The sequence below is a fragment of the Erithacus rubecula genome (genome assembly GCF_903797595.1).
Source record: "Erithacus rubecula genome assembly, chromosome: 26".
Lineage (NCBI taxonomy): Eukaryota > Metazoa > Chordata > Aves > Passeriformes > Muscicapidae > Erithacus > Erithacus rubecula.
Genome location: NC_136678.1, coordinates 5,312,677 through 5,340,650, shown reverse-complemented (window position 1 = coordinate 5,340,650; position 27,974 = coordinate 5,312,677). Strand labels below are relative to the sequence as shown.

The 27,974-nt window shown below is 58.4% G+C and overlaps 1 protein-coding gene and 1 long non-coding RNA gene across 3 annotated transcripts; both read left to right on the top strand.

Moving 5' to 3' along the window:
* The first annotated feature begins 330 nt into the window (after positions 1-330).
* On the top strand, positions 331-26,130 carry MAPKAPK2 (MAPK activated protein kinase 2). The gene is made up of 10 exons (XM_079327305.1): positions 331-932; positions 20,483-20,622; positions 22,491-22,555; positions 23,187-23,266; positions 23,413-23,539; positions 23,725-23,800; positions 23,917-24,041; positions 24,699-24,784; positions 25,173-25,253; positions 25,594-26,130. Exons 1-10 carry the CDS (start codon positions 336-338, stop codon positions 25,735-25,737), a joined length of 1,521 nt encoding a protein of 506 aa, XP_079183431.1. The 5' UTR covers positions 331-335; the 3' UTR covers positions 25,738-26,130.
* LOC306812592 lies at positions 21,246-22,460 on the top strand. Of its 2 annotated transcripts, none has more exons than XR_013776880.1 (3): positions 21,246-21,347; positions 21,432-21,471; positions 21,512-22,460. It is a non-coding gene; the product is annotated as an uncharacterized lncRNA (long non-coding RNA). The 2 variants fall into 2 exon arrangements; XR_013776881.1 differs by having other exon boundaries at positions 21,269-21,347; positions 21,432-21,451.
* Positions 26,131-27,974: the final 1,844 nt, after the last annotated feature.

Below are 27,974 nucleotides of genomic sequence, written 5' to 3'. Positions count from 1 at the left end.
CTAAACCTTCTCTCTTTGAACCTGAGCCCATTCCCCCTTGTCCTGTCGCTCCACGCTCTGGCGAGCAGCCCCTTCCTGTTGTCACTGGAGTCACTGCGACCTCTTGCCATCGGCCGCTCCCGGGGACACGGGCGGCGGCGGGGCCGGGGGTCTCCGGTACCCCCGGGGGGATCACCATGCTCGGGCAGCGGCGGGGCCGGGGGTCCCCGGTACCCCCGGAGGGATCACCATGCTCGGGCAGCGGCGGGGCCGGGGGTCCCCGGTACCCCCGGGGGGATCACCATGCTCGGGCAGCGGCGGGGCCGGGGGTCCCCGGTACCCCCGGGGGGATCACCATGCTCGGGCAGCGGCGGGGCCGGTCCGGCGAGCGCAGGCTCAGCCCCGGGGCCGCTCCGCCCCGTCCCTCCCCCGGCGGCCGGGGCGCTGACATCAGAGCCGGCCCGGCGGGAGGAGGAGGAGGAGGAGGAGGAGGCGGCGGAGGAGGAGCCGCCGCCGCACCGGAGCCATCGCTCTTGTCGGGGCCGGGGCGCACCGGCGGGGGGCGGCGGCGGCGGAGCTGCTGCTTCACCCCCCGCACCCCCGGCCCATCCCGCGCGGCCCGCGGGGCTCCGCCGCCCTCCCGCCCGCCCGGAGCCCGCCCGGAGCCCTCCCCGAGCCCTCCCCGAGCCCGCCCGGTGCCCGCCATGCTCTCCGGGGCGCCGCCGCCGCCCGCCGGCTTCCCCAGCGCTCCGCCGCCGCAGCCGCCGCCGCCGCCGCCGCCCGCCGCTCCCCCGCACGGGCCGCCGCCGTTCCCGGGGAAGGGCGGCCTGCAGATCCGGAAGAATGCCATCACGGACGACTACAAGGTCACCACGCAAGTGCTGGGGCTCGGCATCAACGGGAAAGTTTTGGAGATCTTCAGTAAGAAGAGCGGCGAGAAGTTCGCGCTCAAGGTGCGCTCGGGGGGACCCCGCGCCGGTACCGGGGGACGCGGGGCTCGGCCCGGAGGGGCGGCGGCGCTGCTGGCGGGGGTGGAGGGTGTCTGCTGCGGGGGAAGGGGGTCCCGGGGGGCCACGGGCGGAGCGGGGCCGGCCGGACAATGAGCTGCCCGCCCGCCCCTCCGGCCGCGCTGTGATCCCGGTTTTCCCCCCCGTGAAGAGCAGCGAGACGCGCCTTTCCAGCTTTGCGGTGGGAAGCGGAGAGAAATGACATTTGAGGTTGGGGTGGGGGGCCAGGAGTGCAGAGCAGACCGTGGCCTGGCTGGGATCCCCCCGGGGGATGCGCATTTGGGGTGCGGGGTCTGCATCGCCCGGTGTGGGGGTCACACGGCGGAACGGGGGGTTCCCTCCGTGTGCTCTGAGCCCCGGCAGCTGCTCGCTGTCCCCGTTCCGTGTCCCCTCCCGTGTTCCCACCGGGAATATCCCAGCGTTACGATGTTACCCCTTGTCCCTAACTTGCTTCTTTTTGACAGGCGTGGATAAACAGCGAGGTGTGCTTGAGCCCGCTCTAGGTGATGCCGCCCTTCTCCTTGTTTCCAAAGGAGGTTTTTGAGCAAAGAGGGGAGCGTGTCTCCCTGCCAGCGAGGCTGGGGAAGTTTGAATGGATTCCTGACACGCCGGGTGAGGCGGGAGCAGGGCTGGCTGCTCGCTGGGAGCGCCGTGTTCTCCAGCATCCGTGCAATTTGCGCCCACACATGAGCTGTTCCAATCCTTGGCGTTACCCTGAGAACTGGGAAGGCTAAAAACACCCCACCTAAAGCCATAACCCTCAGCTAAACCTGTAGCTCCCACCTAAACCCGTCACCCCACTTCTTTTGTGTTTAGTGTTGCCCCTCTGTTGGTGTCTGGGGTTCCTGACCTGAGTGAGGGGACCAGCGTGGGGCTTTGGGGGTACAGGTTGTGCTGCAGAGGTGGTGAGGTGGGCAGGCTACGGTGCTGAATGCCTGTGGCTGAGGAAGGGGGGGGGGGTCAGTTAGATGTTAAAAATTTGTCTTTTCCTTCAGAAACCCCAAATACGTGTCTCGTGTTCTACTCCAGGGCGACATTGTCTTGTCATCTCTTTGGGTTGAAAATTAGCGAAATCCTCTTCTGTTTTGACAGACGGGCTCCTCCTCTCCTCTGGAGTTGAGTCACACATTTCAAGCACAGATCCCAGCACTTCCCTCTCACAGCCCCGAAAGGGGAAGGACGGAGGAGGCCGGAGGTTGCAGGGGGCACGGGGCTGGAGCTGTCACCCTGCCCGTGCCACTGTGCCACGTGTCACACGGCTCCCTTGGCTCTCTGAAAGCCTCCAGGAGTGCAGGGCTGCGAGCTGGGCTCTAGGAGGTGACCCAGAGCCTGTGTGGCTCTTGTAGGGTGAGGTATATTCGACACTGGATCTCTTTTAGGAAAAGGGATTGTCTTGCCTGTCCCCTGTCCTGGCCTCTGCTGGCGTCCCTGATGGGGAGGGACGAGTTCAGCTGAGCGTCCCTGGCTTCTCAAAGAGCAGCACAGCTGCTACTGTAAGTGATTCCCTCCAGCACCTTCCAAACTGCTCTGCTGGGAGTTTGGGCTCTGGGACGAGCCCGTGGGTTCTTGTCCTGCCCTCGTGAGTGTGAGCTCCAGCCTTGGCTCAGTCCATGGGGATGTTTGGGCTGAGCTGCAGAGCCCAAACTTGGTGTGGGTGACTGCCCTAGACATGATGTGTGCTGACTTCATCCCCTCCTCGGGTACAGCCGGGCTGACATCCCTGCCAGAGACCTGTGCAGAGGTATTTGGGTCCAAATTACTCATGGGCTGCATCAGAGTGGAAAGATGACCTAAAGCAGCATCCACAGAAGTGATTGCATCGAGTTGTCATATTTCAGATGATGCTTAAAAGAATCCTGATGGCCCATGGCCAGGAGCCACAGCTGAAATCTGTCTGCTGCCTGCTTTGGTTGTGCAGTGAACCTTTCCATTTGGAGTGTCATTCTTTAAGTCTGCTGTTCCAAAATCTTGTCTAGCAATGCAATCCTTCACTGGAGGATGAGACACAGTTGTGTCTCTCCCTGATGTGAATGATTTCTTCTGGTCATGTTGTGCTTCCTCTTGGGTCACGAGCAACTGTTGTGTAGTTAAAGCTCTTTCTCCCAAATCAAGAGATGCTTTTGCTGAGAGTCACTTTTCAGTGCTCCAGGAGAGTTTGAGCTTGGGAACAGTGTTCTAGCAGCAGTGAAAACATTGAGGACGATTTTCTTCTCCTTCCACAGCAATAGTCCACAGCAGAGACACATCATTAAATAAAATGATGCTGTGTGTGAGTTCATGGATGGTAGTTCTGCTTGCTGTGTAATACTTGGGTGAAAACAAGAGATCCCTCTACTTTTATTATAGATTCTTGTTCATCTTTCTGTTCCCACCCCTGATTTTATTGCATTTTTTGGCACCTAAAGTGTGGCATCCCTGAATCACCTGATGTGAAGCAGCCACAGATGGTCCAACCACCCCTGACCTGCCCCAGTGTGGAGCAGGGTGGGAGCAGAGAGCCCAGGAGAGGTGATGAATGGAGCTGAAATGCCTCCTTCTTCCTTGTACCTTGGTGTGATTTATTATTAGGCAAAATGAGGCTTGTAGTTTGTGTGGAGGCTGCTCTATGTAGGTCACTGCTGCCCTGGCTTGGCAGGGTTGGCTCTGGTCAGGCTGCACTGGTGGGGCTGGCAGTGAGGGCACTTTGCCTGCTGCAAATTCCACTTCTAAGACTAATCTTTGGGCTGGCTGCCTTAATTCCACAAGGAAATGGCAGCTGGGGCAGGCTGGAGCGTGGGGATGGGTGTTGCAGGTGATGAGTTTTTCTCTGTTGTATGCACTGGAGCTCTTTGTGGAGCAGGTTTCCTTAAAATCAGTGAACAGATCTCACTGCTGACTTCATCTTCAGAGCAGGAGATCCTCAGCTGGACTGGCTTTGGAAGGGCTGGGGGAGCCCTGGAGGCTGCTGGTGGGTTTGCCCCCGTTTCTGGAGCATCCTTGGTGCTTTGGTGTTGGTGAAACACTCTCAGTCTTGCTCTTGGCTCATCTGATAGTCTGTGGGTGCTGGTTCCCCTGATGGAGAAGGGGGAAGGAGGATGCTGTTGTGGTTTGCTGTTCTGGGAAGGTGGAATTAGGGCAGGCAGGGAGCTCAGCAGCTCTGTGGGTGAGGGAGTTCCTGTGGCCAAAGCTCCCTGTGTCCTGCAGCTTCATGTGAGATCAAAAGCTGTGTCCTCCCAAAAATCCATCTGGAAAAGCATCCCTGGAGTGAGGGAGTAAATGGAGATCCTGGGCTCGTGCTCAGGGGGAGCAGCTTGCTGTTCTTCTGTCCCTCTCTCAGTGGAGAGATGTTTATTTAATTAGCTCTGCCATGTATTTTATATCATCACAAATGTCTTGGCCGTGGCCTTCTGTGCAAGCTGTGGTTGAAGAGCTGTGGAAACTGCAGTGACATCACTGGGACTTTTCCAGAGCAGTGGTTTATTATCTCATTGACCAAAGGAGTCTACTGACTTGTGCTTTGAGTTTGTTTAAACCATTTAGGATTTGCCATAATCTCTTTTAAACACTTCACATGCTCTGAGCAGCCAGAGCTATGACTGTGATGGGCTGATAAGGGCCTGGAGCAGGGGTTTTCTCTTTGCTACGTGCTCAGGAAGTGGTGGGGCTCTTCCTCTCAGTCATAATCTGATGCCATCAGCCAGGCTCTTGCAAAGGACGTCTCCCGTGTTTTCAGAGGTGGGGAAATGAGGTGCAGTGATTTACTGAAGGTCACAGGGCTGAGAGCTGGATGGAAACACAGCCCTGCAGGTGTGATCTAAGAGCCAAGTGCCACCAGGTAAAACCATTCTGCCATTCACACTGAGCCCTGCTGCCTTTTGGCAAGGTTAGTGCCTTCTGTGCCATCACTTCCACCAGGAAAGTGTTGTTCCAGGACAGGGCTGGTTCCTGGGGCTGTGGTGGCTCTGCTCAGGTAGAGGCAGAGCCTGACACCTGCTCTGAACCCACCAAAGCTGTGTGTACATAATAACTGAGGCTGTGCACCCTGAGAGCCAGGCCTGGCACCTTTGGGCACAGGTGATGGAAAGGAAGGTTCCTGCTGAGGGAGCCTGAGGGATCAAGGGGTGACTTCTCTCTTCCCAGCCAGCTCTGGGATGTGCTCTGGTATCTGCTGGGATGGAATTCTCTCTCCCAGCCAGCTCTGGGATGTGCTCAGGTGTCTGCTGGGATGGAATTCTCCCTCCCAGCCAGCTCTGGGATGTGTTCTGGTGTCTGCTGGGATGGAATTCTCTTCCCAGCCAGCTCTGGGATGTGCTCAGGTGTCTGCTGGGATGGAATTCTCTTCCCAGCCAGCTCTGGGATGTGCTCAGGTGTCTGCTGGGATGGAATTCTCTCTCCCAGCCAGCTCTGGGATGTGCTCAGGTGTCTGCTGGGATGGAATTCTCTCTCCCAGCCAGCTCTGGGATGTGCTCAGGTGTCTGCTGGGATGGAATTCTCTCTCCCAGCCAGCTCTGGGATGTGCTCAGGTGTCTGCTGGGATGGAGGGGCTCTTGCTGGGTTGCAGGGTGGTGCAGGTACGTGGGAGGCATCCAGAGGAGTGTCTGGGTCCTGTGGCACAGGAGCAGCATCACTGCAGGTTTGTGACCTGCCATCTTCTCAGCCTTCCTGGTGGGCTCCTGTGCCCCACACCGAAGGCTTTGCTCCTTTCAGACCCATCCTTGGCTGTGCTTTTTCTGTCTGCTGAGGGAAGAGCTCTCCTCCTGCCCTAACCCTCTCTGCTGCTCTGACCTGCAGACAGCCCTGCTGCAGAGCCCAGGCTCCCCTCCAAGCACAACTGGCCTCAAGTTGCAGCATTCAGGCAGCATGACCTCACCTCCTGGTTTCCAAGAATAACGAGCTGCCTCCCCTGCTGCCCCCCCTGTGCCCTGCTGGGGCTGCCTGGGGGGCCAGGGCAGCTCCCCCAGCCCAGCACGGGCCAGTCCCAGCCTCTGCCTGTGCCAGGTGTGCCAGGTGTGCCAGGTGTGCCAGTTGTGCCAGGTGTGCCAGGTAACCCCATTCCCACCCCAGGCTGTTCACCTCCTCTGCCCTTTGTGGTCTTCAGGACCTGGCTGATCTTGCAAGGCTGATTTTGGGGGAGGGAGAGTTTGAAGCAGGACAAGGGCAATCCCTCCACCAGCTCCAGAGGTTGGCATGGGAGCACAGCTTGGCCTGGCCACTCCCCAGAAATCCAGTTTGGATCCTGGGCAGTCACACTGAGCATGGTGGTTGATCTGTGTTGGATTTAACAGCCCTTGTGTGCCATGGAAATTGGGTCCCATTTCATTGCTGCAGGATGACAAACCAGCCTGCTCTGGTGGGAGGTGTCCCTGTCCACAGTGGGGGGGGTGGAAGGAGATGACCCTCAATGTCCCTTCCAACCAACCCATTTCGTGATTCTCTTGCTCTCTGAAAATTCCTTCTCCTTTCAGCTGTGGCTGGCACAGGGCTGTGCTGCCTGGAGGCTCATTTTGGGCTCATTTTGGGAGGACTCTGCTCTGTGGCTCCCCAAAGGAGATGGATGGGTTGGAGGGTTGGAGCAGGGCACGCAAGAGCAGGTCTGAAAGCAGAGAACAGCCTTTTAAACTTCCTTTGTAGCCCGTGGCTGAGTCATTTCTAAGATTTCAGCCTTTTAAGATCCTTCAATTTGAGGTGGGCATTGCAGCAGCTGCCAGGTTGAATGGCTGCATTAACTCCTGCTCCTTTGTGGCCTGGGGAGGGGACAGTCCCTGAGTGCTGCTGGACCTCGGATGACCTGAAACAAAAACTTCTGCTGGAGATGCTGCCACGGAAATGTCACATGGGAAGTGGCACTGGGAGGAGGGACCCAGGATCTGCTCTGAGCTCCTCTGTGGCTCTGCTGCTGCCCAGGAGGGTGGTGGCATCTCCCTGGGTGCTGTGCCAGGTGCCCAGGGGAGGGCAGGGGAGCTGTGTGCCTCGGGGTGCTGCAGCTGGCACAGCCTTTGCTGTGGTGTGTAATGAGATTATTGGGGCTGGTGGCGTCAGGGCTGCACGTGGCTCTGTGCCCTGCGAGTGCAGCCCCAAGCAGAGCCAAAGTCCAAAACACAAACCCAGATCTGAATGTTCCTGGGGCTCCCAGCCAGCCTGGGGCTTTGCTGCTCTGCTCCTGGTGTCCTGACCTGGCTTGGGTGCAGACTGGGCACCAGGGCAGGGATGGATTCATGTCCTTTGTCACCATAATTCAATTTGCTGCTTTCTGCCCTTGCCTGCAGGTGGGTGCCTGCTTTGAGCCCAACCTTTCCAGCTCTGCTGGCCCAGAAAATGGGGGCCAGGCAGGTTTGGGGTGACTGTGTCCTCACACTGTGAGTCAGGCCAAAGCTGTGTCCAGCAGGCTGGGGCTCTGTGCTGCCCCTTTCCCAGGGCAGCATCCCCTGCTTGGGGAGCATCCTCTGAGCTCTGCCTGCCCCTCTCCTGCATCCCTGCCCTGTGTGCAGCCTCTCCCAGGGCTCCTTGCTCCACGTGTGTGTTTTCAGGGAGATGTGGCTGTGGAAATTTGGCAGCCCCGGCCAGGCTGCGGCTCCAGTTGCAGCGGCAGCAGCTCTGCAGGTGTGGGGGGAGCAGCCCCAGGGGCTGCAGCTCGGGAATGTGGCTGGAATCCCGGCTATCTGCACAGCCCGGGGCAAAGGCAGAGGCAACCAGGGCCAAACAAACCCCCAAGAATGCCTGTTATCTTCAGCTTGCTCTAACAAAAGCAGTAAATAAAATAAAGAGTAGGGGAGGTGTGTGGTAGCAGGGATGTGTTTTGAATTCCAGCAGCAATGATCTTTATGGCAACTCCAACTTCTATTCCCACTTTTTTTAATGGACCTGCAGGGGCCACAGTGGGTGTCACCGAGCTGTCACCAGGGCTCTGGGCTCAGTGGGGCTCCCAGAGCCAGGCTGAAGGAGCCACTGTCACCTGGGGGCTCTGCTGTGCCCCTGCTCGTTTCCAGCTGTGCCCTGTGCTGGACAGATGTGCTCAGAGAAGGAGCCCCAGGCAGGCAGGGCTTGCACAAGAGGCTCAGCTGTGCTGGGAAGGGCGGGTTTGCCAGGAAGTTTAAGCCCAGGTTATCTCCTGGAAGTCATCAGAGCTGTGAATTTGGCGTTTTCAGCTGGTGCCTCCCGTGCCTGCGGGGACAGGGCTGGTTTGGGGAGCCTGGAGGTGCTGCTGGATGCCTGCCCGGGCTCCTGGAGAGAAACATCTTCCCCTGCTGGCCCAGGGGCTTGGAAGAGCCTGGGGAGCCCTTTGCTTGTGTCCCCAGTGTGCCCCCAGTGTGTCCCCAGTGTGTCCCCAGTGTGTCCCCAGTGTGTCCCCAGTGTTTTTGCCCTGCTCCTGCTGTGCAGTTCTGCTGGCATCTCCCCCCATCCCCTCGTTCCTCCTGGGGTTCACACTCTCCTTGCTGCTGAAGGGTGGCTCTGCCAGGACATGAGATGTTCTGTGGGGGGTGGGATTCAGCAGGGAAGTGCTCCAGGTCCCTGGGGGTTTTTGGAGAGTCCTGGTACTGCCATTCCCCAGCTCCCTGCTGCTGCAGGACACAGCCAGCCCTGCCTGTGCTTGTGCTGGGCTGCTGAAAGCTGCTGAGGGAGATGCTGGGGAGGTTCTGGGTGGGTTACAATGTTGAGCAGCAGCTGGGGCAGGAGCTGGGTGACAGCCAGAGCTGCTTTTTCCTGGGATGTGTGGAGCAGGTCTGAGGTTTCTGCCTCTGCCACAGTCGGGGGGGCTGTGGCAGGTGATGTTTGTGTGCCTCAGTGCAGGTCTGTCCCAGCCCCTCTGGGGTGTCTCTCCCCCTTTGGGGGTCTCTGCAGCCCCTCTGGGTCTGTCCCTGCCCCTTTGGGGGTCTCTGCAGCCCCTCTGGGGTGTCTGTGCAGCCTCTCTGGGTCTGTCCCAGCCCCTTTGGGGTCTCTGCAGCCCCTCTGGGTCTGTCCCTGCCCCTTTGGGGGTCTCTGCAGCCCCTCTGGTCTGTCCCTGTGCTCCCCCAGAGCTCCAGGGGGGACGTGGGGGCTGCCCAGCCACACAAAGGCTGCCCTGTCTCCTCCTTGGCTTCCCCCAGCCCTGAGCTGTTATGTGAATAAGTGGGATTGAAAAAAGCTCAAACTGACACAAAGCAGGGCCCAGGAGCCTGGGCTGACCCCGAGGGAGCAGCTGCCCCCTGCTCCCCCCAGCCCAGGGTCCTGGAGAGGCTGCCCTGGGCTGAGGCTGGCTGAGAGGAGAGGTTTCTAAAAAGAAAAAAGAAAGCTGGCATGGGAATGCCCAAGGAGGCCAGGCTGTTTGCCAAGGGAGCAGCAGTAGCTGCAGGAGGAGATTTTCTGTTAGTTTGTTTAAATATCCGTGCATTTATCCTTTTATCCCCTCTAGTTTTAATCCAGCAGGCAAAATGAGTCCAAACCACTTTGCTGCCTGTGGGATTTGGTAGGAAATCAAGTGGCCTGCTGGTAAACACTGTCAAGCAGTGGGGTGCTGAGCATCCATGGCAGGAGCAGTGACTTCCCTGGGCATTTTTTACACCTGTTTTGGAAAGATGTGAGAGCACAAAACCTCTGTCAGCCAGGCTGGGAGGGTTTGCTGGGGCTCTGAGCAGCCTGGTCTGGTGCAGGGAGTTGCAATGGGATCATCTTTAGGGTTCCTTTGAACCCAAACCCCCCCATGGCTCAGTGACTCCTTGCTCTGTGTAACAACAGGGGGAATATTTCCCCTTTGGTATTTTTGTGCACCCAGGCACTTCACAGTGAGTTTTGGCTGAGGTTTTGAGGTGCTGGTGCTGGCTGGGACACTGCAGCCCCCAAAAACCTCCCCAGCTCTGCTGCCAACAGGTGCCCTGGGGGCTCTGGAGCTGAGAATAGCCACCCTGTGCTGAGGATGCAGAGAAGGGCTTTTTCTAAAATAGAAACACAGCTGTGTTTTCCTGCTGGCTGGAGGATCTGGGGCTGGAGGGAGAGCCCTGCTGGGTTCCTGGGCTGGCTGGAGCCTCTCAGCTTTTCACTGCCTGCCCCCAGAGCCCAGGATTTCCCCTGAAATGCTGCTCTGTGGGTGGAGTGGAAGTGTGCCAGCCTTGGGCAGTGCTGGGGCTGGAGTTTGGGCTGTTGTTGGCTCTTCACCCCTGTGGATTTATGGCAAACTGGGGGTTCCAGCTGCTCTCTGCAGACCCTGTGGCTGCTGTACAACCCCAGTGTGGTGGCAGAAGGGGAGGAGAGCAGCCTGTGGGGCAGGGACAGCCTGGAGACTGCAGTGGGAGCCTTGGGGGGGTTTGGGGGATGGCAGAGGAGGGGCTGGTGGGGATGTGTGCCCTGCCCAGCTCTGCATCACCCAGGGGTGCAATCCCCTCCTGTCCTGCATTGCCATCCCCTCTCCTGGCACTCACTGCTGCTCTCCCTGCCCTGACATCTGCAGGGACAGAGGATGGTGTCTGCTGTGCCCTGTGAGAGGAGGAGGAGGAGGAAGAACAGGGCTGTTGATGGCCCCAGGGCTGAGCACCTGCACAGACAAAACCCTGTTATGAAACCCCTGAGCTGCTCCTGGCCCTGTCCTGCCCTCTGGCAGCCTCAGGCTGCTGTGGGCACAGTGCCTGCTGTGCTTTGGTGATTGCAGCCCCTGGCACTGCTCAGGTGCTGCCAGGGTGGGATGCTCTGCCCTGGGTCCAGCAGAGCTGCACATCCTGCCCTTCCCTCAGCCAGGTGTTTGCTGTGCCCATGGCAGGGCTGAGGCTGTGGTAAATCAACAGCTGGGGAAGTGTCCCAGTCTGGGGTTTCTCCTTTGCCCCAGATCACCCCAGAGGGACATGAGGTGGTTCAAACCCTGGTTCTCCCCAAAGCAGATGATGAGAGATTGCTGGAGATGGTTTTCTCTTGTTCCAAGGATTGTTTATTGTTTCTTATCTCAGGGACTTTTTGCCTGGCCAGCAGGGTCTGCTCAGCCTGGCATCCATGGTGGGATCTGCCTGGTGAAGGCAGGGCTGATCTTAGATAGTCTAAATTACGTGTTTACAGAATTTTCCCAATACAATTTTATTAAATGGTCCAGCCCTGACCCCATCCAATCCAAGAGTGCCAACGTGTCACCCAACATGGATGACAGGGAGAAGAAGGAGGAAAAGGTGTCCATCCCCCAAATTCTCCATCTTGGCCACGTGTCCCTTATCATAAACATTCCAAAAAACCTATTTATCTACGTTCTAAAAGTCTAATTTATACTTTACTAATTTTGGTAGCTTGTTTCCATTCTCTCTGTGTTGGTAATTTCCCCAGGGGTTGGAATTCAGCACCTGAGACACCAGGGTCTCACTCAGGGGTCTTTGAGACCCTCACCAGGGGGGTTTTGAGACCCCCCAGGGGGCCAGGGGTGCACCCTGGTCCCCCACAGGGAAGGACAGGGTGATGCAAAGAGGAGCTGTCGTCACCACGAGCTGGGGGTGTGTAAGTGAAACCCTCCCCAGGCTGCAGGAAACATCCTGAGGCCACCCTGCTGCCATGCCAGGCCAGGGGCACTTCAGGAGGGGCTGGCCTTGCAGCTCTCTGCTCCAGTTTGGGGTTTTTTCCCTTTCTTTAAATATCCCTGTGTTTCTGTGTGCTGCACTAAGGGCTGTGCTGAAAGGATCCCTGTGCTGGGGGTGGGTGGCAGCCTCTCCTCTGTCCTGCCCGTGGGCTGAACCCTGAGAAATTTCATTTTTGGGCAGAGCTGAAGCCCAGGAGCTGCTGGGAAGCTGTGAGTGTTGTAGGGCTGCTCCTCTCCCCAGAATCACTTCCAGCTGAAACGCTCAGGGAATGGGTGGAAACATCCAAGAATAACATCAGTTCTGGGATGTAGGTGTGGGGAATGCAGGGAATCCATCCCCAGGGGAGGTGGTGGGGGGTCAGGCAGGGTTGGTGGGGACACAGAGATGCTCTGGGTGCTCTGTGTCCCCGAGGGGAAGCCCCTGGCTGTGGGTGCAGGGCTGGAGGCAGCAGTGCTGGTGAGAAAAGGGGTTTTTTTCAAGCTCTGCCTGTGGGAGGGAAGCACAAAGGACAGAGGTCAGGCCTGAGTTAATGGTTTACATCAGTGTTTACTTCGGTATTAATCACACCTGCAAATATCAACCACTTCCCATCATAAAGGCACATGTGTGCTTTTGCCTTGGTGCTCTGAGAGCAAGGAGAGGGGCTGGAGGAGGAGCTGCCCCCAGCCCTGCAGGTGAAGGTGTGTGTGCAGCAGAACCAGCTGTGGCTGGGAGGATCTCTGCCCTTCCCATGGCTCCTGCTGTTCCTTTCACTTTGTTGTGTGGGGAAAGCCCCTGGCAGAGGCAGCAGGGGTGGGTGGGATCTGGGGTTTGGCTTGAGGAACATCTGAGCTCCATGCAGAGCTGGGCTGGGGCTCCTTCTGTCCCCAGGGCAGTCAGTCCCTCCTGCTCTAAGCCAGAGCTGTGGCTCCTGGTGAGCAGTGACATCCTGCCTGTCCTTAGGAAGGGATGGGCTGGAGCATTTTGGCCATTGTGACCCCATTTTTGTCCCTGTGGGATTCTCAGGGAGGTCCTGGCAGGGTGGTGGCTCTGTCACCACAGCCAGATGTGGCACAGCAGGACAAGGACCCTGTGCCTGTGGCTCGTGCCTGGGCTGCTCCTGCTCCTCTCTGCAGAGATGAGCATTGCCTGACTCAGCCAAGCCCAGCACTGGGAGGGCTGGAAGGAAGAGGAGGCTCCCAAAACAAAACCATGGGACTGAATAAGCCCCTAATTTTGTTTTTCTGGGATAAATGAAGCCGACACTCTTTATTCCTCTCCTTTAAACACCAGCCCCAGCCTGTTGCTGGCTGTGAGTCAGCAGGGATGCTTCCTGCTGCTGCCTTAGTGCCATTTACCTGCTCTGACTTTTTCCTGTGAGTTTTGCAGCCCCTTCCCACCCACCTCCCTCCTTCCAGTGCCTCCACCACGCTGGGACCCTTCCCTCATCATCCAGGGTGCTGCTCCTCATCCCCCCTTGGACACTTCATCTCCAGAACATTTTTGCTGCTGGGAATTTGGCTCTGCAGCACGGGGGGCACGGGCCCCTGGCAGGTGGCTCTTATTTAAAGCCAGGCCTCTCTTCTGCTCCTCGCCTTTGTGTGCCTGGAGAGGCTTTTGTTGCTGCCTGAAAAGGCTGAATGGCTGCTGCATCTGTCACAGGGGGAGAGAGGGGCAAGGAAATGCTCAGCAGATGCCCTGGGCAGGGGGGGCTGTGAGTGGGGGTCCTGAGCATCACCCACTGAGCAGGGACCCCCATGGGCAGGGGAGATGGGGAGCAGGGGAGATGGGGAGCAGGGGAGATGGAGCACAGGGAGATGGGGAACAGGGGAGATGGGGAGCAGGGAGATGGGGAGCAGGGGAGATGGGGAGCAGGGGAGATGGGGAACAGGGGAGATGGGGAGCAGGGGAGATGGGGAGCAGGGGAGATGGGGAGCAGGGGAGATGGGGAGCAGGGGAGATGGGGAGCAGGGGAGATGGGGAGCAGGGGAGATGGGGAACAGGGGAGATGGGGAGCAGGGGAGATGGAGCACAGGGAGATGGGGAGCAGGGGAGATGGAGCACAGGGAGATGGGGAACAGGGGAGATGGGGAGCAGGGAGATGGAGCACAGGGAGATGGGGAGCAGGGGAGATGGGGAGCAGGGGAGATGGGGAGCAGGGGAGATGGAGCACAGGGAGATGGGGAGCAGGGAGATGGGGAGCAGGGAGATGGAGCACAGGGAGATGGGGAGCAGGGGAGATGGGGAGCAGGGGAGATGGGGAGCAGGGGAGATGGAGCACAGGGAGATGGGGAACAGGGGAGATGGGGAGCAGGGAGATGGAGCACAGGGAGATGGGGAGCAGGGAGATGGGGAGCAGGGGAGATGGGGAACAGGGGAGATGGGGAGCAGGGAGATGGGGAGCAGGGGAGATGGGGAGAGGGGAGATGGGGAGCAGGGAGATGGGGAGCAGGGGAGATGGGGAGCAGGGGAGATGGGGAGCAGGGGAGATGGAGCACAGGGAGATGGGGAGCAGGGGCACAGGAGAGATGGGAATAGGGAGATGGGGAGCAGAGGAGTTGGGGCACAGGAGAGATGGGGAACAGGGAGATGGGGCACAGAGGGGTTGGGGCACAGGAGAGATGCAGCACAGGGAAGCAGGGCTTGTGCAATGCTGTCAGGCCAGCGAGGCCCCTTGTGAAGCAGCACGTGTAAGATCTTGCCTCTTCCCTCAGCCCATCTCCATCCTCCGCCCCATTGCAACATCTGCCTCCCTCCCAGCTGCTCCTGGCAGGGTTTCAGCTCTGCCCTGGCTCAGGCAGCCTCCTCATGCCTGCCTGTGCTGGGGAGGCTCTCCCTGGGCTCCCCGTGCCTCCGGGTCTCCCTGGCAGCACTGGGGTCATTCAGGCTGGGGAATGTGGCAGAGCAGCTCCAGCCTGTGTGTGTGTGTGTGTGTGTGTGTGTGTCTGTGTCTGTGTGTGTGTGTGTGTGTCAGATCCAGCCTGTGTGTGTGTGTGTGTGTGTCTGTGTCTGTGTGTGTGTGTGTCTGTGTGTGTGTCTGTGTTTGTGTGTGTGTCTGTGTGTGTGTCTGTGTGTCTGTGTGTGTGTGTGTGTTTGTCTGTGTGTGTGTCTGTTTGTGTGTGTGTGTGTCTGTGTGTGTCTGTGTGTCTGTGTGTGTGTCTGTGTTTGTGTCTGTGTGTCTGTGTGTGTGTGTCTGTGTGTGTCTGTGTCTGTATGTGTGTCTGTGTGTGTGTGTGTGTGTTTGTGTGTCTGTGTCAGCTCATGTTTGCCTCCCCTGCCTTGCCCTGTCCAGTCTCAATCCCCCTCCCTCCCCGGGATCCTTTCTCCAGCCCTCCTGTTTTCCCCAAAGCGAGTGAACGTGGAGGATGGAGCTGCCTGTGCTGGAGCTGCCTGTGCTGGAGCTGGCTGTGCTTGAATCCCTGGTGCTCCCCAGCTCTGGCATCCCTCAGAAGGTGGCTGCTGCTGCTGCTGCTGCTGCCCTGCCTGGCACAGCAGCCTGGCTGAAGGCACCTCCATCAGGCAGAGAGTTCCATGCCAGGCTGCAGGACGGGGCAGCACCCTCCTCACACATCACTGCTCTCCTTACAAACGTGAGGATGAGGCTTCCACCTCTTCAGACTCTTTCTGTGGCTGCTGGGGCGTGGGCAGAGCAGGAACAGCCCCAGCTTGGGAAAGTCCCGTCGCCAGGGCAGGGTGAGGTGGGTGTGAGCAGCAGGGATGGGGTTAATGGCAAGTTTATATAAGAGCCACGGTGATGTGGGGGAGGCTTCCCCAGCTGCACCTTTAATTGTTACTCCCTTGTGGTTCAACCATGAATTTCCCTCTGTTTGGTAACACAATTCCTCTTGGGGGCTCTGGGGCTTGTGATTTTATTTCGCTTTTGCTGCTCGTGAACACCAAAAGCGGAACCAAGCTCTGCTGCTTCCATGTCCTTCTGCTGCCCTCTCCCTCCCAGCTGTGTCTGGCAGGGGCTGGGGCAGCTTTGGCCTCGTTACCTGTGGGTTCCCCAAATTTTCTGGCATTCCAGGCTCAGCTGAATGCAGGGAGAGGTGGGAACAGCCTGTGCAAAGCTCCCAGCCCTACAAATGTGTAAAGCAGCTGACGCCAGTTGGCAGCGAGTTTGCAGGGGAAGATTAGAAGAGGAAAATCCTTTGAAGAGAAGAAAACCTTTTGCTTTATTAGGAAAAAATGCTCCTTGCCCTATGCTGGCCAGGTCAGGGAATCCAAAGCTGTGTGTGTGTGATCCAGGCAGGGGGAAGCTCTGCTTTGCTTCCCTGCTGATCATTTGGGGGATCACAGCCTGCCCCTCTTCATTACTGCAACTCAAGAAGAGTTTATTTTAACTCCTGTGGTGCTGACAGGTCCTGAGGGTGGTTTGGGGTCTGGGTACACCCCTGCAGGTCCTGTTGGAGGGGTGGGGGCTGCATGGCCTGTGCTGTTCTGCTGAGGACTGAGGAGAATCGGGTGGGATCAAAATACCCACGGAAATAAAACCACTCTGCCTGCAAGGGCAGCTGGAGTGCCCAGGGCAGCCCTGGAAAATGGGCAGCTCAGCACCCCAGTGTGAGCCTGACCCTGGCTTTCCATGGAAATTGCCTGTGACAGGTTTTCCCCCTTGTTCAGGGATATCTGGCCCATCTGAGTGGGCTTGGCTTGCTGAGGAGCAGCAACATTTGGGGCTGGAGGAGGGACAGGAGGGACAGTGGGACAGGGGGACAGGGGGACAGGAGAGACAGTGGGACAGGAGGGACAGTGGGACAGTGTCCTCAGGGACCTCCTGCCTGCCAGGGGAGGAGGCAGCTTCCTTTTCCAACCTGTTGTGACTCATGGAGCATCATCCAGGAGGAGGTGGTGAGACTGAATCAGTGCCTGAGGACAGCAGGGGAAGGTGAGCGTGGGCAGCTCCAGCCCTGCTCTGCTCCAGAGCTTTCCTTCCTTCCTTCCTCATGCCCACCCACCTGTGCTGTGCTTGTCCTGAGCTGATGGGGGGACTCAGCTCCATGTGGTGCCAAGCTCTTCCTTGGAGCTGAAGCTCCTTTTTGCTGCCTGCAGGACCAGGCTGGAGCCTGGGTTTGGGTTTGGGTGTGCTCAGGGGGTTCTGTCCTCCTTCAGAAACCCTGATGAGCTGTTTTGTTTCCAGGAGCTGCTTCCAGGTTTGTCTTTCCAAGGTGGGGAAGAGCCCAGAGGTGCTGCTGGAGCTCGTGGGGAGCCTTTGCTGCTCTGGGGTCCCTGGGCTGTGCCACCCTCTGATGGGAGCCCTTGGCCTGGGGGCTCTGATGGAGCTAATCAGGGTGTTTAGAGGGACACAGTTAATTTATCACAGCATGGAAAGGCTCCTGGGGGAGCTGGGCTGAGCCAAGGCACAGGATGGCAGCAAACACTGCCTGCCCCAGTCTCAGAGGGTCAGGCTGCTGGGAGGGGAGCTGGAGTGCAGCTCAAAGCTGAATTTCCTCCCTAATTGCCAGCAGGGTGGAGTGGCTCTGTCCCTGCTCACCCTCCTTTCCTGCAGGGAGGTGGGAAGCAGAGGTGGGATGGGGCAGAGCTTTGGGCTGGCACAGCACTCCTGGCTGTCCCCTGTCCCTTGCTGATGTTTGGAGATCAAACATCTGAGCACCTAGCAGCTCCTCCTGTCTGAATCCTGCCTGGATTTGCTGTGAGGTGGTGGCAGCCCTGCCCTTGTCCCCTGCCTGGGGACACTTGTGTAACTGGGATCTGGTTACTGAAGGCTCAGCTGCTCCTCTCCAGCAGCAGGCAGGTAGTGCAGTGTTCTCCAGCTCAAATAGTGAAGTTTGATCTCCCAGGAGCCCTTTTTGGATGGGGAACAGATGAGAGGTGGGAAAGCTGAACTGAGAGCAGCTGTTGGGAGTGCAGCAGCTTGTCCTGGCTGCTGCCATGCAAGGGTTAACCCTGCTGGTGTTCTGGATTACTGGGTTGCAAAATCAGCTGGGCTGGGATGGGGGCACTTCATCCTTGCTGAATCTCAAGGGAAACACGAGGTGATTTTCCCATCCCAGCCTCCTTGTTGGGAGCCAAGAAATACAAACCTTGCTGCCCTGGACACTGGGGCTAAATTAGGGCTGTGGGCTGTGTTTCCACACCCCAAACCTGCTGGATGTGGGGTTCCTGTGAGCAGAGCAGGGCCAGGACATCACCCCAGGGGTGGGAGGGAAGGCTGGCAGCTCTGGGAGCTGCTGCCTCCCACCTGAGGAGAACAAACTCTTGTCCTCCTGTGTCATTCCCAGGGCACAGGAGCTGCTGCAGTTTTGGGGTGCAGCAGGAGATGCTGGGGCTGCCCCTGCCATGGCCTGTCCATCCTGCAGCAGCAGTGCCTTCCCCACACAGCCTCTGCCTCCAGCTCACGCTGCTGCCACTGGGAACATTTCCTAAATTAACCAAATCATTCCCTTAATGAGGTTGAACCTGCTCCTCTCAAGGCTCCCCATCACCTCTTCATCAGAGCCAGCAGGGGAGCAGCTGGAGCACAGCTGGGTGTTCCCAGAGCAGCTGTTTGCTCCCTGGTACAAAAACAAACCTCAGGGCCGTGCTGCTGCAGGTAATGCAGCCTCCTACTTCATTAGAAATCCAATTAATCTCCTATAAAAGCACTCGGAGTGACCTCTAAAAATGGGGATGTATTTTGCTGTACCTCTGCTGTTTGTCTTGTGCAGAATGATGTTAACTAGCTGCTTCCTGCTGGTGCATTTTCCCAGCTCATAATTACAAATTGTTTTGTTTTTCTCTTTTCTCTTCAGCTTCCTGGCTCCCCACTCCAGGCTCTTCAGAGTGTGGCTGCAAATAGCCAGGCTGTTCTCAGTCCCCTTTGCATGACTCCTCCGGGGGCTGCTGTTACTCTTGCTTATGGTTTTGGTTTCTGCAGGATCCAGTTTTTAGGGTAATAAAGCAATAGAGGAGCAAGGAGGGACTGTCCAACCTCCTGCCTTGTCTTCCTTTTGTGCTGAGGATGTCAAAGAGTTGTGCAAAGGTTGGCTTTGGCCACTTTGTCCTTGCTGGGTTTGTGATGGTTTGGTGCCAGGGCAGCACCATCACTGAGTGTTCCAGCTGTAAATGGGATTTTGGGAATTCATCCCTGTTCCTGTGAAATCCCCACTGCCCTGGGCACCACCCTGGGTCCTGCAAAGCATCCCAGGGCTGCTCCTCTGCTCCAGGAGGGACAGGTCAGAGAGGTCAGAAGGACTTTTCTGTCTAAATCTTGGTAAAATGAGCAAAGCTGCTGTTTCCTGCAGGGTGGGGGTGTTTGCACATCCCCTGCTCCAGAGCTGCTCCAGGCCCCAAAGGCTGCTGGAGACAGGAAGGAAAATGAGCTGCTCTCAAGATAGACACGTTTGTTGTTCTATATTTAGGAGCACAATAATTAAGGCTGGTTGTTTACCCTGACAATCATAACTAATGGTGGCAGACAAGCAAATCCTTCCTGCACCTGGGAACTCCGAGTTGTCTTTGGGAAGGGCAGGGGGCTCATTAAAGAGCTGCAATTTAGGGAACATCTGGATGTTTGCTTTGTCCCCTCCCCAGGCACGGGTGCTGGTGGGCTCTGAGTTTGTGGTGATGGAGCTTTTGTGGCCAGCAGGGAGATGGGTGGACAGCAAAGCAAAGGGGAGATGATGATGCTGGTGGCACCCAGGGGTGCAGAAGTTGGCTCGGAGATCAGTAGATCTTGCCGGTGGGGCACTGGGAGGTGGCAGGCAGCCAGAACAAGCGTTTCCCAGCCTCGGAGGAAGGGCAGGCTGAGCACAGGGTTCCCGCTAGGTGGGGATGAGGCATTGCCGGAGCGCGGCGGCTCCGGGGACATTGCCTGGCTGAGGGGGACACTGCCCGGCTGGGGGGGACATTGCCCGGCTGGGGGGACATTGCCCGGCTGAGGGGGACACTGCCCGGCTCGGGGGGACAGACACTGCCCGGCTGAGGGGGACATTGCCGGCTCGGGGGGACACTGCCCGGCTGGGGGGGACATTGCCCGGCTGGGGGGACATTGCCCGGCTGGGGGGGACATTGCCCGGCTGGGGGGACATTGCCCGGCTGAGGGGGACACTGCCCGGCTCGGGGGGACAGACACTGCCCGGCTGAGGGGGACATTGCCGGCTCGGGGGGACACTGCCCGGCTGGGGGGGACATTGCCCGGCTGGGGGACATTGCCCGGCTGAGGGGGACACTGCCCGGCTCCGGGGACACGGCCCGGCTGGGGGGGGACACTGCCCGGCTGGGGGGACACCGCCCGGCTGAGGGGGACACTGCCCGGCTCGGGGGGACACTGCCCGGCTCGGGGGGGACACGGCCCGGCTGGGGGGGACACTGCCCGGCTCGGGGGGACACGGCCCGGCTCCGGGGGACACTGCTCGGCTCGGGGGGACACTGCCCGGTTCGGGGGGACACTGCCCGGTTCGGGAGGACATTGCCCGGCTCGGGGGGGACACGGCCCGGTTCGGGGGGACACTGCCCGGCTCGGGGGGGACACTGCCCGGCTCCGGGGGACACAGCCCGGCTCGGGGGGACACTGCCCGGTTCGGGAGGACACTGCCCGGCTCCGGGGGACACGGCCCGGCTCCGGGGGACACGGCCCGGCTCGGGGGGACACTGCCCGGTTCGGGGGGACACTGCCCGGTTCGGGAGGACATTGCCCGGCTCGGGGGGGACACGGCCCGGCTCGGGGGGACACAGCCCGGCTCCGGGGGACACTGCCCGGCTCGGGGGGACACAGCCCGGCTCCGGGGGGACACAGCCCGGCTCGGGGGGGACACGGCCCGGCTCGGGGGGACACGGCCCGGCTCCGGGGGACACTGCCCGGCTCCGGGGGACACTGCCCGGTTCGGGGGGGACACGGCCCGGCTCGGGGGGGACACTGCCCGGCTCGGGGGGACACTGCCCGCCTCGGGGGGGACACTGCCCGGCTCCGGGGGACACTGCCCGCCTCGGGGGGGACATTGCCCGGCTCCGGGGGACACAGCCCGGTTCGAGGGGACACGGCCCGGCGCTGACACGGTGTCCCCTGTCCCGCAGATGCTGCAGGACTGCCCCAAGGCTCGCAGGGAGGTGGAGCTGCACTGGCGGGCGTCGCAGTGCGCGCACATCGTGCGCATCATGGATGTCTACGAGAACCTCTACCAGGGCAGGAAGTGTCTGCTGATCGTCATGGAGTGGTGAGAGCCCGGCCTGGCGACACCCCGGGGTGCCGGGGACGTGCCGGAACGGGGCTGGGCATCTCCCAGCGCTGGGGGTGGCAGGGGCGTGGGAGGGACGCCAGCCCGGGCAGAGGGATCTGTGCTGGCTCTGAGTCATCCTGAGAACGTGTCGGTGAGACCCGGGGCCTGTCACACCCAAACTGCCTTTGGGCAGCTGGGCAGAGGCTCCAGGCAGCCCAGCAGAGTTGCAGCTCTGGGGCTGCCCTGGCACCTCCTGCTGCAGCAGCTCTGCTTTGGGTAGGAGCTTGGTATGAACCTGGGGACGAGGAGGAGGGATGAAGGGGAAAGTATTGAAACCACATCCCAACCACAGCTGTGATTTGATGCAGCTTGCTTGCCAAAACCTCTCCTCTGGCAAGCTGGTAGGTCTGGGGGGGCAGGGGGGCAGGAGCAGTGCCAGGGTGGGTGGCACGGCAGCCCCAGAGCAGCTCCTGGGGGGAACAGGCACCTGAGAGCCACCCTGGGCAGCCAGGGGTGGGAAAGGGGGGTAGGGGGAAAGAAAGAATGGCAGAGGGGCAGGAGAGTCCCAGGACTGTCCCTGGGACCAGGGATGGGAAAGGGGGTAGGGGGAAAGAAAGAATTGGCTGAGGGGAGGAAGAGAGTCCCAGGACTGTCTGTGGGACCAGAGATGCTCTGGGGGTAACACCCATTGCAAGGCAGGATTTGACTTCCAGCAGGAGCAGGCTCTGGATCCGTCCTGGCAGGCTCTGGATCCATCCTGGCTGACTCTGGATTCATCCTGGCTGACTCTGGATCCATCCTGGCAGGCTCTGGATCCTTCTGGCAGGTTCTGGATCCTTCTGGCAGGTTCTGGATCCATGCTCACAGGCTCTGGATCCTTCTGCAGTCTCTGGATCCATCCTGGCAGGCTCTGGATCCTTCTGGCAGGCTCTGGATCCATCCTGGCAGGCTCTAGATCCATGCTCACAGGCTCTGGATCCATGCTCACAGGCTCTGGATCCATGCTCACAGGCTCTGGATCCATCCTGGCAGGCTCTGGATCCATGCTCACAGGCTCTGGATCCATCTGGCAGGCTCTGGATCCATCCTGGCAGGCTCTGGATCCATGCTCACAGGCTCTGGATCCTTCTGGCAGGCTCTGGATCCTTCTGGCAGGCTCTGGATCCATGCTCACAGGCTCTGGATCCATCCTGGCAGGCTCTGTGCAGCACAGGGCCCCCAGGGCTGCAGGCTATTGCTATTGCAGATGTTGAATGAATGACAGGGAGATGCTATCGATGCTGGGAAAGCCAAAACTGCTCCTGCTGCAGTCAGATAAGGCAGGGGCAGGAAGTGCCTCTATCCCTGCTCTCATGGAGAATTCTCCCATTCCTCAGTCCTGATCTCTGTGGGAGCTGCATTTCCCTGAGGGTACCTGGGGAGGGAACCCCCAGTGTTTCTCCAACACCTCCCATGGGACCTGCAGTGAGGTCCAGCCTCCGTGTCCCAGCTTGTCCCCTCTCTGTGACACTGCTGATGTCTTTCCCATGCCCTGAGCTTTGCTCAGCACTTTTGTGCTGGCTCATGGTGCTGCTGAGACAGTTGGCTTGTGAGCAGAAGGAGGCCACGTGTGCTGGGAGTGCTCTCACCAATTTCAAGCCACATTTGCTGCCTTTACTGTAAATGTGTTTCTGTGGCTGCCGGGGTGGCCACGTCTGCCTGCAGCTCTGCCCTGCTGGTTTTGGGGGAGGAGGAGGCTCTGAAACACCCCAGAAGCACCCAGCCAAAAACTTGGATGGGGAAGGGGATTGTTTCCTGCTGGGCAGCAGAGGGTTTGGTGCAACTTGGGGCAGTGTGGGATGTGACAGCAGCTGCTTCTCTTGCAGCTTGGACGGTGGGGAGCTCTTCAGCAGGATCCAGGACAGGGGAGACCAGGCCTTCACAGAACGGGGTATGGAGCCCACACCCTGCTGCCTCCAGTCCCTTCCATCCCCTCAGTGACTCCTGAGTCCTCAGCAGAGTTTTGTCCATGAGGAACGTGGGGTCAAGGGCCCTGCTTTTCGTGTTCAATTCAGAATGGGTTAAGGGGTGTTTTCTCAACTGCTCCCACACTCTGTCCATCCCAATCCTGTCAGAAACACCCACCTCCCTCAAAAAATTAAGTCCACGGGCTGTGGTTCTCATAGATCTCATTAATCTCATTCCCTCTACTCCTCTGGTCAGGAAAAGCAACCACACAACCCAAACTCTGAGCCTGCTGCCCCCCTGACTTCCCATCCTAGGGGGAAACCTTTCCCAGCTGGATTCCTGATGCTTGGGTGTCCTAAATGGTACCAACCCCTCCCAGGTATTAGGGTGAGGGGCTGGATTCTGTCCCATCCCTTCCCCTGGAGTTTCTGGGAGCTGCAGGCTCCTTACCCAGGGATGGGAGTGGGACTCCATGGGAAGGGAGACTTCCAGCAGAGAAAATCCCTTTGCCCTCAGCCATGTTCCTTGACTCCTGCTTTGTGGAGTTTCCCAGTCAGTGCTGCCCCTTTTTAACTTGCTTGTGAAGGCTCCTGATGGTTTCTTTGCTGCTGCAGAGGCTTCAGAGATCATGAAGAGCATTGGGGAAGCCATCCAGTACCTGCACTCGATCAACATTGCTCACAGGGATGTGAAGGTACCACCCTGAGCCCCCTGTCTGTGCCCCCCTTGGCAGTGTCCCCTTTGCTGTCCCCCCCTGTCTGTGCCCCTTTCTGTGCCCCCCTGGCTGTGCCCCCTGGTTCCCCAGCCCTGCTGCTCACTCCTTTTCCCTGTGTGTTCCAGCCAGAAAATCTCCTGTACACCTCCAAGAGACCCAACGCTGTGCTGAAACTCACCGACTTTGGCTTTGCCAAGGAAACCACCACTCACAACTCCCTGGCCACACCCTGCTACACGCCCTACTACGTGGGTGAGTGCTGGGGGGGGGCTTGGCAGGGCTGGGGGGCACAGCTGGGGGGTTTTGGGGTGCCACATGCAGCCCATCAGCTCTGCAGCCAGCCTGGAGCCCGAGCTGCCCTAGGCAGGTGTGTCCATGGGGTGTCAGAGCCCCCTCACCTGTTGCTTGGATTTAGGATTTTCTGTGTGTTTTACCAGCCCCAGAAGTGCTGGGCCCAGAGAAATACGACAAGTCCTGTGACATGTGGTCCCTGGGTGTCATCATGTACATTCTGTAAGTCTCAGGGTTCCTGTCCCTCCTGCTGGGCTCAGCACCTGCTCTGGCACTGCCCTGTGCCTTGGGCAGGTTTTTGGGGTGTCACCTTGACCCTGCTCCCCCTCCTGCTGCAGGCTGTGTGGGTACCCCCCCTTCTACTCCAACCATGGCCTGGCCATCTCTCCGGGCATGAAGAAGAGGATCCGGATGGGGCAGTACGAGTTCCCCAACCCCGAGTGGGCCGAGGTGTCAGAGGAAGGTAAAAGTGTCCCTGGGCTGCTGTCCCAGCTCTGGGCTCCTCTGGGGACAGGTGTGTGCAAGGACAGGTGTGTGCACACAGGGCTGTTCAGGACAGGTGTGTGCACACAGGTGTGTGCAGGACAGGTGTGTGCACACAGGGGTGTGCAGGACAGGTGTGTGCACACAGGGCTGTTCAGGACAGGTGTGTGCACACAGGTGTGTGCAGGACAGGTGTGTGCACACAGGGCTGTTCAGGACAGGTGTGTGCACACAGGTGTGTGCAGGGACAGGTGTGTGCACACAGGGGTGTACAGGGACAGGTGTGTGCACACAGGGGTGTGCAAGACAGGTGTGTGCACACAGGGGTGTGCACACAGGTGTGTACAGGGACAGGGGTGTGCAGGGACAGGTGTGTGCAGGACAGGTGTGTGCACACAGGGGTGTGTAGGACAGGTGTGTGCACACAGGGGTGTACAGGGACAGGTGTGTGCAGGACAGGTGTGTGCACACAGGTGTGTGCAGGGACAGGGGTGTGCAGGACAGGTGTGTGCAGGGACAGGTGTGTGCACACAGGTGTGTGCAGGGACAGGGGTGTGCACTCAGCAGGGACAGGTGTGTGCACACCTGTGGGGTTTTGGGCTGGGCCCCCCCTCCTGACCCTGCACAAACCCTGCAGTGAAGCAGCTGATCAGAAACCTGCTGAAAACTGACCCCACCCAGCGCATGACAATAACAGAGTTCATGAACCACCCCTGGATCATGGTGAGTGTGGGGTGGGATCAGTGGGATGGGATGGGATCAGTGGGATCAGTGGGATGGGATCCATGGGATCCATGAGATGGGATCAGTGGGATGGGATCCATGGGATCAGTGGGATGGGATCCATGGGATCAGTGAGATGGGATCCATGGGATCAGTGGGATGGGATCCATGGGATCAGTGAGATGGGATCCATGGGATCAGTGGGATGGGATCAGTGGGATGGGATCAGTGGGATGGGATCCATGGGATGGGATCAGTGGGATGGGATCCATGGGATCAGTGGGATGGGATCCATGGGGATGGGATCCATGGGATCCATGGGATCAGTGGGATGGGATCCATGGGATCAGCCTGTGGCTCCCAGCTCAGGCTGCCCCTCTGCTGGCAGCAATCCATGCAGGTGCCCCAGACCCCGCTGCACACCAGCCGTGTGCTGAAGGAGGAGAAGGACCTGTGGGAGGATGTGAAGGTAAAACCTCCCTGTGCCCCTGACTGTCCCTGGAAATGCTCAAAAGCTGCATGTGGCACCTGGGGACAGGGCTGTGGCTGTGCTGGGTTAACAGGGAATCACAGGTTTGGGAGGGCAGGGACTGCTCTGAGCCAGCCTGGCCTGGGGCACTGCTGGCATGGGAATCCCAATTCCTGCATCCCTGAGAGCTTTTCCAGCCTCAGCAGTTCCCATCTGCTGCCCCTGGGGCAGGTCTCTGCTTGGGGGGAAGCTGGAAGATCTGGCAGGGAGAGCCCCAGGCCCTGCTGCCCTTCAGCTGCTCGGGGGGCTGTGCTGATGGCCCTGTGCCCCCTGCCCACAGGAGGAGATGACCAGTGCCCTGGCCACCATGAGGGTGGACTATGAACAAATCAAGATCAAGAAAATCGAGGATTCCTCCAACCCTCTGCTGATGAAGAGGAGGAAGAAAGCCAATCCCCCCGAGCCCTCTGCCCTCCCCCACTGAGGGAGCCCCACTGCCCTCCACAAAGCAATAACTATATATATATATTTTTTAAGAAAAAGAAAGACAAAAAGAAACAGACTGTTCTATCCAGCGCATGGAGTTCAGACATTTATACCAGACTAGTTATTTTTAGCTACTCACCTGTTTCTCACCTTGCTGCAGCAGGTGCTGATCCCCCCTCAGATCCACACCTGCAGCCAGGCATTTTTGTCCTGTAGGTGAAAGCTGCCAATAATTGGATTTTTATTTTTCTTTTGTGAAACAATTTTGGTTTATATATATGTATTTTTTTTCCCCCTCCTCTTTCCTTCCAAAGACATGAAAACTCCTGTGGTGACCTTTTTAGGGTATATAACATATAAATATTTTTTAAAAACTACTGTAGAGCTGAAAGGCAGACAGAGTGTTCCCTGTGTGGGTGCTGGCTAGAGACAGGCTCCAGCTTTGGGGGGGCTCAGGGAGGCAGAGCTGGCCTGGGGGAGGGTCCCAAATGGAGCACAGGAGCCCCAGAGCAGCTCCCTGAGCTGGAGCCTGGCTGTGCCTGTGTCTGTCTGTCTGTGTGGGCTGTGTGTCTGTCCCTGGCCTGTCTCTGACCTGGAGGGGCCCCTGGGGACAGGGGGTGCCAGGGGGGTGGCACTGGCAGCACTGTCCCCTCCCTGCCCCCTCAGTGTGGCTCCTGCAGCTGCTCTGGAGTCTTTAGTCCATGAATTATTATTATTATTATTATTTGTCACGATGTTTCACTTTGTTCAATGTGTTTGAATGGGGAAAAACAATTTTTTAAGGCGATGTTTGGTTTTTAGGTGATCTTTTAGACACTGTATGGAATTTTAATTTGTTTTGAAAACTGGTTTTTATCCCTTTTTTTTAATTTTTTTTTTTTTTTGTCTGTTGGCTTCTACTAATCTTCCTGGTCTGCTCTTCAGTCCTTTGGATTAAAGACACTCAAAGAGTCACCCAGTGTCTCCTGTTGCTTGTGTGGCTGTGAAGAATTGTGTTCAAGCAGCACAGGGGTCACACCCCACAAAGGTGCTGCCAGGTGGGAGCAGCCAGAGGAGCCTCAGCCTCCCCTGCACACCTGAGCCAGGAGAACCTTGGGTTGCACAGGTGGGAGTTCATCCTGGCACTGCCCTCAGGGAGGGAACTGCAAACAGGCAGAGGGGGAGACACAGACAGGTGAGACAGACAGGTGAGAGACACAGACAGGTGAGACACAGGTGAGACAGACAGGTGAGAGACACAGACAGGTGAGACAGACAGGTGAGACACAGACAGGTGAGACACAGGTGAGAGACACAGACAGGTGAGACAGACAGGTGAGACACAGACAGGTGAGACACAGGTGAGACAGGACAGGTGTGAGACACAGACAGGTGAGACACAGGTGAGACAGACAGGTGAGAGACACAGACAGGTGAGACACAGGTGAGACAGACAGGTGAGACACAGACAGGTGAGACAGACAGGTGAGACAGACAGGTGAGACACAGACAGGTGAGACACAGACAGGTGAGACAGACAGGTGAGAGACACAGACAGGTGAGACAGACAGGTGAGACACAGACAGGTGAGACACAGACAGGTGAGACACAGGTGAGAGACACAGACAGGTGAGACAGACAGGTGAGACACAGACAGGTGAGACACAGGTGAGAGACACAGACAGGTGAGACACAGGTGAGACACAGACAGGTGAGACAGACAGGTGAGACAGACAGGTGAGAGACAGGTGAGACACGGACAGGTGAGACACAGACAGGTGAGACAGGTGAGACACAGACAGGTGAGACAGGTGAGACACAGACAGGTGAGACACAGACAGGTGAGACAGACAGGTGAGAGACACAGACAGGTGAGACAGACAGGTGAGACACAGGTGAGACACAGGTGAGACACACAGGTGAGACACAGGTGAGACACAGGTGAGACAGACAGGTGTGAGGCACAGGCACAGGTGTGAGCACAGGCACAGGTGTGAGCACAGACACAGGTGTGAGCACAGACACAGGTGTGAGGCACAGACACAGGTGTGAGACACAGGCACAGGTGTCAGGCACAGGCACAGGTGTGAGGCACAGGCACAGGTGTGAGGCACAGACAGGATTTCCCATCCCCAAGGTCTCACCAGCTTCTGCAGGTTCAACATTTTGGAAAACCCCCAAGATTCTCTAAACAAAGGCCATGGAAATGAACCTGGGGTGAGGCACAGGTTCCTCTTCTCACCAAGATCCTGCTCA